Source organism: Taeniopygia guttata, chromosome 6, assembly GCF_048771995.1.
Source record: "Taeniopygia guttata chromosome 6, bTaeGut7.mat, whole genome shotgun sequence".
Taxonomy (NCBI): Eukaryota; Metazoa; Chordata; class Aves; order Passeriformes; family Estrildidae; genus Taeniopygia; species Taeniopygia guttata.
In genome coordinates, this window is record NC_133031.1 from 24,311,578 (window position 1) to 24,325,332 (window position 13,755).

Below are 13,755 nucleotides of genomic sequence, written 5' to 3' on the forward strand. Positions count from 1 at the left end.
GCGCCGCTCCAGAGAGGCTCGCGCGGATGGGGGCGGGGATATGCAAATAAGGGAGCCGAGTGTCCTCACACGCGATGGCTGCCGGGAGGTGCCGGCGGCTTCACTTGCCAGAACACAAAATGGCCGCGGGGCGGGGCTGGAGGACGCGCATGCGCGGCCGCGCCGTGCGACGGGGAAGCGGCGGGGGAGCGCCGGTGCCGGACGCAGGTAGGAGGCGCCGAGGCGGCGGGCGGGTTTCTCTCCCGCCTTATCGCTGGCCCCGGTCTGTCTGTCTACCTGTAGTGTGGTACGGTGGCGGACCCCTCGTCCGCTCAGTAAGGTGCTTCGGGTAGGGTGGGAGAGACACTACCCCCCGGGGGGGCGCCTCTGTGAGGTAGGGAGTCCCCCCTTCCCTGCAGTGGTAGAGCCCTGGTGGATATTCCCTCTGTTATCGTGGATGATCCCACTTTGGGCCGGGGGGTGCCGTCGCTTCGTGGTCTGGGCAGGGGGCTCAGTCCTGGAGCCGGTGGGGTCTGACTCCCGCAGGGAGGGGCGGCTCTGGCTTTACCCTCTTCTCCCGCATTGTGCCGCGGGTTTCTGCTGTCCCCGTTATTCCTTCCCCTCACCTGGCAGGCTTCAACTCACTGCCATGGAGCTCCTCAGGGAAGGATGGCAGAGCCTCTGGAGAGCTCCTCGGGGAAGGATGGCAGAGCCTCTGGAGGGCTCCTCAGGGAAGGATGGCAGAGCCTCTGGAGAGCTCCTTGGGGAAGGATGGCAGAGCCTCTGGAGGGCTCCTCGGGGAAGGATGGCAGTGCCTCTGGCCGGCCACCCCTTCCTCTACCAGGGTTGCCAGGCCTCCCCTCAGCATGTAGGGTCCCTGTGGATGTGGCATAGGGGATGGCAGCGCTACTTGGGTATGTCCAAAGTCACAGTGTCCCCATGTCCCGCCTGACCCCGCAGGCATTGCCGGCTCCCTGTGCTCCTGTCCTGCACGTGGGACACCAGGGGCTGCGGCTGGTGACCCGGTCAGTGGCATGTGGCCCTGTGGCTGCAGCGTGCGCTGCAGAGGGATGGTGGCCTTGGGAGGTTTGCAGGTAAGAGACTCCCTGTTCCAGGGAAGCTGTGTAGCAGAAACTCCTGGTGGCTGCACTTGACAGAGTGGTGAAAGTTGCTTCTCACCTGGAGTTGCCTGTTAAGTCTTAACAAAGAACAGGCAGAATGTGTGCACTAATCCTCTCTTGTAGCTCCTTTGAAGCAAATCTTGGGGTTTGTTTTCAATGATGATTTCAAATTTACTTCTAGTTTTGTAATTTGAGGTCAGAGTTACCTGGCATTGGTTCCCATCCTAGTGCTGTGAGGTACATTACAGGATTAGAGCTTATATTAACAGCAAATGATCAGGAACAAGTTTTTTAATACATCTAACACACTTCCTTTACAGTGGAAAACAATGAGCTCTTTAGACACGGGATGTTGCATGTTGTTGAGGTAAAAGCCTTGCTAAGTTCCAAGGCTATGAGATCTGCCCAGTTATATTGACAAACCTTGTGTTTTTATTAGGGAATGAGATCTGATTGAACAAGATTGCTCAGCTGGAGCACAGCTCCACGGAAGCTACCAGCTGGTTCAAGGTATTAATTGTCTGTGTGGCAGTTGTGTTTGAGTGTATGAACTCAGCAGGGGTGATGGAAGCACATGATTGCTTGTAATAAGAAGGGTATTACTTAACCTCATGATGCACAGTCATCACTGATTGTTGAATTGGTAAACAGTACTGGGAAATGCCCTCATAATCTCTTTCAGTCATGTTTCCATGCCTGATCCAGGTGGTTTCAAAGTTTTCATTTCTTCACCCATCAGATACAAGGCTGCTGGGAGCCTGCTTTGGGGTGTTTGTTCACATTTCACACAGGACTGTGTTTAATGTTCCCTCAAGAGTCCTTGTTACTAAGGGATTATCCGAGGGTGTCAGGAGGGTTTCAGAAGTATGGAGTGAAGAAACTGAGAGCCTTGGGGTTAAATTAATCTCTAAAAGGGTGCACAAGATCAAAGTTTTGTCATAGGAGCTTAAATTTTGTGAAGTGTGTATCTAGGAAGGAGCTTTCCTGGGACAGAAATAGGATTTTGAGAGGTATTTTTTGTTAAAGTGGAGGCTCTTTTGGTTTCATTTATTCAAATAGCTCTGTGGAGGGATTTCTCATTTTCTGACAGACTTCTGCCAGAATCCAGGTAGTTTGGTGGGGTGAGGACCCTCTGAGATATCTTGTGTTGTGGAGGTGTCCTGGGGTTCCATGTGTGGGAGGGAAGGAGTGTGCAGAACCTGGTCTGTGCTCCCAAAATGGGCTCATCACTGATGGATAACCCTGACCAGACAAAGACATCCATGACTGTCACTTGCAGGTTCTGGGAGGAATTGATGTGCCCAGCACCAGGCGTTTTGCTGGGACAGATCACAGGACATCAGCTCTTCCACAGGAGCAGCTCCAGCCCAGCTTCCCCCTGAGTGGGGCCAGACTGCCAGCAGCCCGGTCCTGTCTGGCTGTGACAAATGCCTATAAATAGGGTTTTGTCTCAGGTGGTTTTTCCAGCTGCTGGGTGGATTAATGTATGGCAGTTGCAGACATACAGAGCTGGCTTAGTAAGCCCCTCAAAACCCAGAGGGTTTTGCAGCAGAGGCAGTGTAGTGGCAGCTCGAGCAAGCACAGACATATCCTGAAGTAGTATTTGGGATTCCAGCCTGCATTACCCACACAGGGGAGAATGAATATGAGAGTCATCCCAGTACTGCAGTCAGGTCTGCAGATGGCTGTTTCAGGTTGCTGTGTGGCAACTTCAGCACATAAAAATCATCTGGGCCTGCTTAAAAGGCTGGCTTGAGCCAAGATTCACATGTATGGCTCTGCTGCTGGCTCAGTACAAGTGGCTTCAGCTGTGGGAGGCTGGAGCTCTGCCTTGTTGTAAGGCCAAAGCATTGCCGAATCACCACGGGACACGAGGACTCGTGCATCCAGCTGTGAGCTGGCTAGGAACTTGGAGCATATGTGTGAGCCCCAAGCTGTGATGTGTTCCAGACACAGCTGTATGCCAGCACTCTCAAACAAAAGCGGTGCTTTCCTGGTAGCCAGTATTCCAACATCCTCCTCCGGAAGATAAGATCTGTGGACGTCACTGGCAGGAGCCAGATGTCAAATGAAGAGGAGGAAGTTTCTCAAATAAAGACTTGTTGCTTTTTAATTTATGAGCTTGTTGCTTTATGACTGTGTTAGAGGTTCAGCATGAATGAATGATAGCTAGTCCCTCCTGCAGCTCCTTTTCCCATTACTTCGTATAACCTCATGTTGAAAAGTTCTGATATACTCCATGAATAATTCTCCATCCCAAGGAAAAGGTTATGAAAATACCAGTGTGGCAGTAACACAGTGCTTTGGGTGTAGAAGTGAAATCTGCTTTTTGCAGACAACTGTGATTTGTTTCTTTTTAACTGCCCATTTGCAGATGAGGAGGGAAATCTATCAAATGACCTAATGACTATCCTAGCAAAAGTGACATCACTTGCAAATATCAGCTGGCTGGAGAGGTTGCACATCTGTGAGGGAGTGATGAGGGAGCAGAAAGAAAGGAAGTGAAACTTCACCCTCTTTGAACAGTGCTGTAGCATTTATATGACAAAATGAGGTGTCTCTGGAAATTTTAACAGTTGTGGTTTGTGCAACATGTGCTCAGTGAAGCACTTTTTGGATGGGGACAGCATGAAGTGCAGCACTAAGACCAAGGCTTGTGCGGGCTCTGCTTTCACATAGGTTTTGGATAGCAAAGGCAAGCTTAAGATAAGAATCACCCTCATAGTAGGTCACACTGTTGGTCTGTCTCTCCCCATATTCTGCCCCACGGTGGCAGCAGATGCTGTTCAGGGGGAGAGCAGATGAGTCTGGGCACCATTTGTGGCCTTTGCACTTGTCTGTCCCCAGCCTGCACATCTGTCTTGGGGCGGTTAGAGGGGATTTCCCTGCCTTGTTCCCTTTAGTAGCTGTTTTTGTACAGCTGTTTTCTGTGAATTTGTCTAATCCTTTGAAGCTGCTGCCCAGCTCTCTAATACCCTTTGGTATCAAATGTCAGGTGTTTTACTACCTGCCAGATAAAGAAATATTTTTGTGTGCTTTAAGCTGACTTCCTGCTAGTTATAGTGTTCCCATTTCTTGTGTCCTGAGAGTTCCATGAAGGGGCGCAGAACTCTGGTGTCTTCATCTGCTCTTCAGTCAGTCCTCCACAGAAGGCTTTTGGTGACAGAGGACTTACCTCTGGGACAATTGCCTTAACTCTCTCTTCTTCTTAACCTTTGTCTTTATGCATTGGGACTCCTTTCCAATTCTTGACCATACAAAATGAAATTTCCCCTTGAGGCTTGTCTGTCTTTAATTATGTCTATAAAGGTTCATTGTCTGGCTGAATTCTCTTCCAAGCAGTGTCTTTCTTTTTTTTGGCCTGGCAGGGATGCCGAATGTGTTTGAGCTCCACAAGGGCTCTGCAGTTGGATCCAGTTGAGGTCTAGTGCTTTGGCTAGGAGTGGAACCGAGGTGCAGTTTCAATCTAGTGATGTAATTGATTGGAACAGATGCTGTTCCTGCTCCTTCTGAACTAGTTATGAGGAATTCCTTGGCCTAGGCAGAGCAGATGGCTATTTTTGCTTTTCTAATCTTGCCTAGAAGTGGTCAGACTCATGGCTTCAGGGAAATGCTGAATGGGACTGGTGTTTCATCAGGTTTCATACCCAGACGTTTATTCTTCTGCTTGATTTCCTGCTTGGACTTGCTGCAGCTGGTGTTACAAGCCCAAGAGGATGGTGTGGTGCGTAGGTTCCTATTTCTTATGTGTTCAGTCTTATCCCACATTGCAAAGCCCCCATGATGTATCTGAGTTGGGTGAATGCAGACCCTGGAGGGTTGAAACAGGAGTGGCACACAGCCTTTATCAGTGCTAAGATAACAACCTTGTTGTCACCCTTCATGTGTGTGTGCTGTGAACAGGGCTTCTCATGATGGCATGGGCTGGAAGAGATTACTTGTACTGATTTAAGAAACTCTTTTGTCTCACATAAATGCCTTGTATTTTGCCTTGGGTCTGTAGCAACTGATGTGTGAGAGAGAGCTCATCTGAAAAGCACAAGAGAACATTTCTAGCCCCAGCTCCTGGCCATGAGCTCCAGTCAGTGCAGGTGTGAGGAGTGCTCCTCTCACACTCAGCCCCTTGTGAACACAGAGCAATTTGTTCTGGTCTAAGGCTGCTGTGTCATGTTTTATTTCTGTGTATATTGCTGTCCAGCCAAAGCATCTTTATTTCAGACTATGGTCCTAAGACATAGGCCACTCTGAGACAAGCTGGACAACTGCTAAGGCACTTCTGGTCACTTTTATTTCATGATGGCACTTTTATTTCATGATTTCATGTTCTGGTCATGTCTTTTAATACCACAAAGCAGCAGCACTCCTCACCATAAATAACTCCTGTCTTAGCCAGCCCAGGTGCAGTAAGCTGTGTCTGCCTGGGGAAAGCATTGTGCACATATGAGGTTACATCACAGCTCTTGTCATTTTTTATTTGGGTAAAAATTTACATTAGTACCTAAAAATACCAGTGACTAGGTATGTTTTCTGAAGGCTGCTTTGTTGTTTGTAGCTATCTAGCTTGAGTCTTTCTATGACCTTGCCTTTAAAGAGCTGGATTAATTGTCTGCTTGCTGGATAACAAAGAACATTATAGGGTAAAGGACAGGGCAAGCTGCTCAGGAGGAAGCAGTCATACCCCCAGGATCCCATGGCCTGGCTTCAGCTTAATGAAAACAGCTTTAGTGCAGCAGACAGTTTCTAGTCTCTTAAATCCCCTACAATCCACTTTGTAGCAGCTCCTCAAAACAATACAAGTTCTGATTGCTACGTACAAAGATTTACCAATTAACTTGATTCACCTTTTACTTAATTTAAAAAAAAGAATCTGTTTTCATTTTATTTTATTTATTTATTCTCTTCTGCAGGAGCAACAATGGATTGGCCCCAACAAAGATGTAGTAGGTGTTGGGAGAAGACATCTCACCTGAAATGGAGGTGATCGAAGGAGCTGAACACTGACTGCACCAACATGGGGCTGCGACTGCTGGCTTGTCTTTTCCATTTGCCCACTGCAGTGATCTACGGCTCTCTGTCGCTCTTTGTTTCCATTTTGCACAACGTGTTCCTCCTGTACTACGTGGACACCTTCGTCTCTGTTTACAAGATTGATAAACTGTCCTTTTGGATAGGAGAGGTTAGTTTTTTCCCATTGGCTTCTGTGCTCTTTAAGTAGGAAATTCTGAAACCAAGACTGCTCTTTGCTAGAAATGTGAAAACTGTTAGTTATAACAGCAGCGTTCTCTTTTGGAGAGGGAGAAAGGGAGCCTTCCAAGTGCTAACTTGGGCTTTTCAGTTTTTCCCACTTATATAAAAATAGAACAAGCTGGGACAGAAAATGCAGAGACTTTGTTCTTAAGACTGCCTTTCCTCTGTAGATGTTGGGGTGTTTCACAGGCAGTGAAAACCACTGGCCTTACTGCCAGCTGCCCCAAACAGGGGCATCATACAGTGGTGATGGGGCAGGGAAGGTGTGCTGGGACGGTTCCTGCTGATGGCTCACCATGCCAGCTCAGCACTGCTTGCTTTGGTGACAGAACAGAGCTGTCCTGTGGTTTGTTTCACTGTCCTGTTTTCTTTCCTAGACAGTGTTTCTGATCTGGAACAGCCTCAATGACCCTCTGTTTGGCTGGCTGAGTGACCGAGTATTCCTTAGCACACAGCAGTAAGTGAAGTTCTGCTCTCAGAAGAGTCTGGGAAGTTGTTTAGTCTCTGGGGAAGATGGTGTCAAATTGGCAGTTTTAAAATGATGCTGTGGGAATGGCTTACTGGGCATGGAACTCTTAAATACCTCCTTTTCATGGCATCTTTGAAGTTCAGTGCTCATAAAAGTTTTTTTTTTTCAGTACTTGACTGTACAGAGAAAGTCACACACACCTAATGGGTGGATGTGACCCTAACCCTGAACAGTCATGAGTGGTACAGAATCTAAAATATGGGCATCTAAAATCTCAAGCCCCTGCTATATGAGTAAGCCTGTTAATGGGGTGTTAGAGAGTTTCTGTACATGGTTTGGGAGGCACAAGGGGGAAAAGTACAGTTATTTCCATATGGAATGCCTCAGACCAGTTGTTCCCAAACTGTATAGGATGGGAGCTGAGGCAAGACAGCTCTGTATTGTTGGCCATTAACATTTCTCATATATTTATGTCAACATTTTAATGAAAATCATGGTGTGGCTTCCTGCAATTAGTAAAATCTCATGGAAATCATTTACATTCCACAAAGTGGAGACAGTACAGCATCTATCAGGGAGAGAAATGCTCTGGAGAAAAAAAAAAATCCCTTTTTTTTTTGGTTTTCTTAAACCCATATTTTCAGTGTATTCACTATTAGCTGAGAAGGTATCTGATGTGGGTGTTGTTACTTGAACAAAAGCTCTATTTGTGTCTATGCCACTTACATTACTTCCTTGGAGAGGAAGGATATGTGATCATGCAGGGTTTTGTCCAGGTATGTAAAATATTTTTTTTTCTTGTTGCAGGGCAGGAGCAGAGATTTCGTCCCCTGAAGTAGTTCTGAAGAGGCTCAGAGCACTAAGCCACAATGGCCCTCTCTTTGCCATTTCTTTCCTGGCTTTCTGGGTTTCCTGGGCTCATCCTGGTTTGCAGTTCCTCCTTTGCCTTTGCATGTATGACAGCTTTCTCACCATGGTTGACCTCCATCACAACGCCTTGCTTGCAGACCTGGCTGTTTCAGCAAAAGACAGGACTAGCCTCAACTTCTATTGCTCCCTCTTCAGTGCCATAGGCTCCCTGTCTGTCTTCATGTCCTATGCAGTATGGAACAAGGAGGACTTCTTTTCCTTTCGCATATTTTGCGTCCTGCTGGCCCTCTGCTCCATTGTTGGCTTCACCCTGTCCACACAGCTGCTCCGCCAGCGGTTTCAGGCTGATGGGAAAGCAAAATGGGACCAGGAATCAACCCTGAAAGAGTAAGGGTCATGAATTCTTAGCAGGGGCAAAGACCTGGCATACATCTGCAGCAAACTAAATGTGTGAGAAGATCCAGCATGAGGCAAAATGTGTTAATTATCTCTGGTTCTTGTCTATTGATACAGTTTTCAGGATCAGCTGTCACAATGGCTCCTCTGAAAATAGAACAAAACTGTCTTCTGTCAGCCATAGTCCAAACTGGAGGCAGAGGCCTAACCTGATATATGGCCATCCAGTGTTTGGAGCATGAAATGAGTTCATGTCTAGAGCACCCAGTTGAGGCCTGTGAGTGGTAGAATGTCAGAAGCAGCTTACAAAAGCATTCGTGCTTGAGCACGAGAACACATCGCTGCCCATGCCCTACGGAATTGGACAAGTGAATGTTTCTCCCTGTTACTCACTTCAGGTGCCTGACAGTGGCTGGGCTGTTGGTAGGCCACACCAAGCTGATTTTCCCTGTTCAGCTCCTTCCTTGGGCTGCCTCACTTGTCATCTCTTGTTATGAGCTGCCAGCATTATGCTGTAGTAGCAGCAGATCCTGATGAGATGTGCCAGGTGAGCTAACTGCAGGGACCTGGAAGAGGAATGCATGTATAGTGGAATGGCTGATAAGAGGAGAATGCATTTCTGGACAGAAAGGTGAATTTTGTGTTAAGAAGACAGATGTTCTTTGGGAGACTGTTGCCTGTGCTTCTTACTAGTAATAAGCAATCATTGTTGTAGACTCCACTGTTCTGATTAGTCCAGGAATATGAAAAGTCAGGATGGGAGCTGAGGAGAGACAGCTCTGCATCTACAGGGGGAGAGCTGGAGACTCTGTCTTGGTGTGAGGGATTTATGGTTGCTTTTTATCCCTCCTTTTCCTTCAGGCTGTACATTGAGAAACTCTCCGTCCCCCAGGAGAAGAGGATCACCCTGGCAGAGTATCTCCAGCAGCTCTCCCGGCATCGCAACTTCCTCTGGTTTGTCTGCATGAATCTTGTCCAGGTAGGCACAGAAGTGACACGCTGCGATTCAGAGGATGAGCGCTGGCTGTGGTGCTTTGAGATGGATGATTCAGCAGTATGTGAGTTCCCGAGAAAGGGCAGAGATGTTCCCAGCACCCACTTGCTCTTGGAGCCTCCTGCACATGCTGGCTGATTCAGCAGCTGGAAGCCACTCTCCCTGCTTGTGACTGAGGATACTTCCTGAGCAAGCTGTGGGTTGCTCCTTCCTCTCTCTGCAGCATAGGCTGGGTTATGGGGGCTGACTGAGCTCTGTGCAGCCCATATGGGGTGCAGAAGCACAGGGCCTGGCTCACAGAAGGGATGAGTTTAGGAGTGCTGTTTGCTGGCATGGCTGTCAGCACAGTCTCCTTTCCCTTTCCGTTTTCCTGTTTCCTCACATCACTGTTCTCACTGTCCAGCTAGATCCATCTCCCAGCTGGCTTTTACCAATTCTGTTCTTCATTGTCTTCAGTGATGACTACCAAATGCCGGCAGCCTGCCCAGCTTTGTGTGCTGCAGTCATGGCTCCCTGAGGATGCCTCAGTTCCCCTCAGGCAGGCTCTTGATGCTGGTCTGCATCTTTGTGTTCAAGCCTCACTGCCTTACCAATGTCCTCCTGCCAGCTGCTGCCTCCCTCCTGCCATGCCACTGTCTCCCCCAGCCTCATGGTGACTGCTGTTACCTGCTGGCCCTGTCTGGCCCGGCAGCACTGTGCTGTACAGCTGGGCAGTGGGGCTGACTTTGGGCACAGAGTGGGCACAGCTGATGGCATTGCAGCTCTGCAATCTCAGCCAGCAGTGTTGGAAATGTCACAGCTAAAGTCTTGCTCTGCTGAAGCACTCCAGGCCTATCCTGCATGATCCTTTGGCATGGGGCTCCTAGGACAAGAGAGCCCAGAGGGCTGTTAGCTTTTTCTGTTCTTTCTCACTGCTGTTCCTGCTGACCAGCTCGTCTGCATGCTGCCTTCACAGGTTTTTCACTGCCATTTTAACAGCAACTTCTTCCCTCTGTTCCTGGAGCACCTGCTGTCAGACCAGATCTCTGTCTCTACTGGATCTTTCCTGCTTGGTGAGTTTCAGGTGGGACTGCAGGGAGCAGCTGAGTCACGTAGGACCTGGCCTGAGTCTGGGTTTGCCCTTCCCAAACTCCATCTGGGGAGAGGTGTGCTCACATACAGGACTCTGGCTGTAAGATGCACACATACACACACCCCACATGTTTCCCTGGGACCTCTGAGTTGTCCTTCCTGGGCACAGAAGTAACTTGGAGCCTTTTCTAGTAAGGACAAGCCTGGTGCTGGACACCAGACTCTAGAGAGGTATTGCTGTCAGTACTAGAGGCTGCAAGATGCAGTGTTCCCAGGGTGCAGCAGAGAACACAGCCCTGGATTTTATCCCTTCTGCAGCATACAGACCATTTCCAGGCTGCCACAGATGGGAGGGTTCTGTACAGGCCAGGTCTGGTCAGGCAGTCCTGTCTCTCTGATTTCTGCTCCAGGGCTGAGTTGCAGCCTCTGCATGACGCTGGGGCAAATCTTTTCTTCCTCTCTGTCCACGAGGTTGATGGAAGAAGGTCTCCCTCTGTAGGAAAGAGTGTGGTATGCCACAAAGCCATGGAGTAAATCTGCTGCAGCCTTCTGTATATGCAGAGGAGCTACTCTGTGTTGTCCTGCTGGCAATAGCCAACCTTGCTGTCTCTCTTGGTATCATGTCTGGGGACATGGTGGAAAGTGAACCTCCATCAAACTGTTTGTGTATCTGTCTCTGCTCAGGTGTTTCCTACATTGCCCCCCATCTCAACAACCTCTACTTCCTGTCACTCTGCCGCCGCTGTGGGGTTTACACTGTGGTGCAAGGACTCTTCTTCCTGAAGCTGGCTCTGAGTGTTGTCATGTTCCTGGCAGGACCTGATCAGGTGTATCTGCTCTGCATCTTCATTGCCAGGTAGGCAAGCACTTCTTCTGCCCTCTGCTTTCTGGGAAGCAAAATGAGTTGTCCCTGGTTTAAGAAAAGGAGTGGAAGGCAGGGAACAGGGGGCAGGATCATACATAAGCCATGTGGTTTTCAGCTTTGACAGCATATGGGACAGGTCACTGCAGAATCCACAGGCTTGCCCTGCTGCAGAGTGAGGGAGGCAGTGATGTTCAGGTCACAGACAAGCAGGACTGGTGGCAGCTTGCACCTGCACTTGCCAGCTGCGGAGAACTCTCCTCTGCAGCCCTCGTGTGCTGCAGCTGCCTGTGAGCCACAGGTCCAGTGTGTCCTATCCCCAGGCCTGTCTGTGTGGCAGGTTAGGAGTGATCTGAGGTATCACTGCAGGGTACAGTCTTATTGATAGTGGTGTTCCTCTCCTGTAACTAGGGCTTCTGAAGTTCTTATTTCAAGTGTGGGGAAACTTTTTTCACCCTTGCCATTTTTTCTGCTCTGTCACATTTTCCTGTCATTTGATAGCCCTATTCAGTGCTTTGCCTATTGTTCTGCAGCAACCGTGTGTTCACAGAAGGGACCTGTAAGTTACTCAACCTGGTGGTCACTGATTTGGTGGATGAGGACCTAGTCCTGAACCGTAGGAAGCAGGCGGCCTCAGCCCTCCTCTTTGGGATGGTGGCTCTGGTCACCAAACCGGGCCAGACCTTCGCCCCTCTGATTGGCACCTGGCTGCTCTGTGCATACACAGGTAAGGATGCTTCTAGGGAAAGCAGTGGAGCAGGACAGGGCAGACCTGCGAGTTCAGTGTCTGGCACCTTGTGCTGTGCCCTGGGTGGGTGCAGAGGGCTCTTCAGTTGATAACCTGTACCTTGTCTCTGCATCTCCACGGCTGGTCACTTAAAGAGAGTGGACAAAGATCCATCCCCACTGCCCCATTCTCACAAACTCTTCTCTGACACCAGGATATGACATCTTCCAGCGCAACCCCCTGAACAACGTGGTGAGTGCCCAGCCAAAGCTGGAGTCTGCCGTGGCCTTGGAGCCAACTCTTCGCCAGGGCTGCTTTTACCTCCTTGTCTTCGTGCCCATCGCGTGTGCCCTGCTGCAGCTCCTCAGCTGGTCGCAGTTCAGCCTGCACGGGAAGCGGCTGCAGCTGGTGAAGGCTCAGCGGCAGAGCCTGACACAAGGCCAAGTACCAGAGGTCAAAGCAATCTAAGGGTGCCTGAGCCCCCAGGATGCTACTAGTTCCAGGCTGTTGCTGGAGGGCAGGTGAAGGGCAGGGATGGTGGGCTGAGAGAGCCTGATGCTCATGGTTCAGCTGTGAAACACTGTGATGCCAATGTTTGCTCATTCCAGGTGGTCATCATTGGGGAAGGCAGAGAGGTTCAACATGTGAGGGGCCTGAGACAGACCACTTGATCTCAGGAGCAAGAACATTTCATCCTAGCCTGTCCAGGGAGCAGAGAGCTGCTAGAAACAGACACATCCCCAGTGCACTTCTCTGTGCTGGGTGTGGCTGTGGGGAGCCACAGCCTCTCCAGCTGAGCAGGGGGTCCTTCCTCACTAGAGCCTTTCACTCTTGTGGAGTGGGAGGCTCCTGAGGGACCAAGTGACTCAAGGGAAAGATTGCCAAACAGGAGCAGGGATGATAGGACCTTGAAGGCCTTTCCCAGTAACTGGTAGAACCCTCCCACTTGCAGTGCTGTGGTTTTTGGACCAAATCCACTCTTAAGCATTTGTTGTTCACAGGACAATATTCTGCACAGCCAGGATCTGCTGGGTGTGCTGTTTTATGCTGAGGTTCCCTTCTCTGTGGCCTTGTACAGGGAGTTGTTGCTGGGTTTGAACTGAGTTCAGAGCCTTGAGCTGTATCATTTCACTGGGCATCCCATTGCATGCGTCTACCCCTCACTTCCTCTCCACAGCCCCTTCCACTCAGTGCTGTCACACAGATGTACCGTGAGCCCCCTCCCATTCTGGGCAAGGTGAAGGAACCAACCCCTAATCCAGCCACTGGAAGTGCCTCCCTGCCCAGGGCAGTCCCAGGTGACCCAGTGAGGCAGCCTGGTGCCCTCCCCTCTTGCAGGAGAGCACAGCCTGGAGGAGACACCAGGTCTAACCAGGCTCTAACCAGGTCTTGCTTTTGTGCCTTCGATTCCTCTTTGGAGCTTGTCTGACACAGTACTGGGCAGTCAAAGGATTGGATTTTACTCCTGTGGAGAGGGGAAGACATCTCAGCTCCTCTGTGCTTGAAACAGTGCCCAAGTTAGATCATCTCACCTGCTGAGAGCAGGTCAGAGAGCTGCTGAGCCAGGGACCCAAGAGCAGGTGCTTTGGTCTCCCTGGTTCTGGCCGAGAGCAGAGGGACAGGTAATCACCGAAGGGGTCCCTGAGGCAAAGGAGTGACTCCTCAATCCCTGTGATGTCTTTGGGGGCAGGCAGAAGGGATGTGCCAAATCCTGTGCCTGCCTGCTGCAGGAGGGAGGTTTGGCAGGCAACTGTGTTTGAAGCTGTTGCACGTTGAGGGATGCTCTTTTTTTAGTGCCAGGTTCCCTCTGGAGTCTCAGCCCACCTATCTGCCATCTTGCCTCACGACATGGCTGCCTTCTGTCTTGGACCAAGACATTCCTGCCATGAGGCTGCTGTAGTTCTTACTGGTTCAATCATAAGTTATTTCTGCAACTTCTAACCAAGTTTGAGAATGATTCTCCATTTCATAAATTAAAGATTATCTTTTTCTGAATTGCTTGATGATTTTCTTCTAGCC

General features: G+C 49.7%; 1 protein-coding gene across 3 annotated transcripts; it reads left to right on the plus strand.

The window, feature by feature from the left end:
• The first annotated feature begins 106 nt into the window (after positions 1–106).
• MFSD13A (major facilitator superfamily domain containing 13A) lies at positions 107–12,338 on the plus strand. 3 transcript variants are annotated; one of them, XM_030276309.4, is made up of 10 exons: positions 153–207; positions 1,540–1,610; positions 6,008–6,276; positions 6,725–6,804; positions 7,624–8,073; positions 8,944–9,061; positions 10,032–10,128; positions 10,832–11,003; positions 11,543–11,736; positions 11,951–12,338. In XM_030276309.4, exons 3-10 carry the CDS (start codon positions 6,112–6,114, stop codon positions 12,202–12,204), a joined length of 1,530 nt encoding a protein of 509 aa, XP_030132169.3. In that variant the 5' UTR covers positions 153–207; positions 1,540–1,610; positions 6,008–6,111; the 3' UTR covers positions 12,205–12,338. The 3 variants fall into 3 exon arrangements, with proteins under 3 accessions (XP_030132168.3, XP_030132169.3, XP_030132170.3); XM_030276308.4 differs by lacking the exon at positions 1,540–1,610 and having other exon boundaries at positions 107–207; XM_030276310.4 differs by lacking the exon at positions 1,540–1,610 and having other exon boundaries at positions 205–373.
• The last annotated feature ends 1,417 nt before the right edge of the window (positions 12,339–13,755 follow it).

Coding starts and splice junctions, on each gene's coding strand:
- MFSD13A (XM_030276308.4), top strand. CDS start 6,112: ATGGGGCTGCGACTGCTGGCTTGTCTTTTCCATTTGCCCACTGCAGTG. Junction 6,277..6,724: donor TGTCCTTTTGGATAGGAGAG/GTTAGTTTTTTC, acceptor TTTCTTTCCTAG/ACAGTGTTTCTGATCTGGAA. Junction 8,074..8,943: donor CAGGAATCAACCCTGAAAGA/GTAAGGGTCATG, acceptor CTTTTCCTTCAG/GCTGTACATTGAGAAACTCT.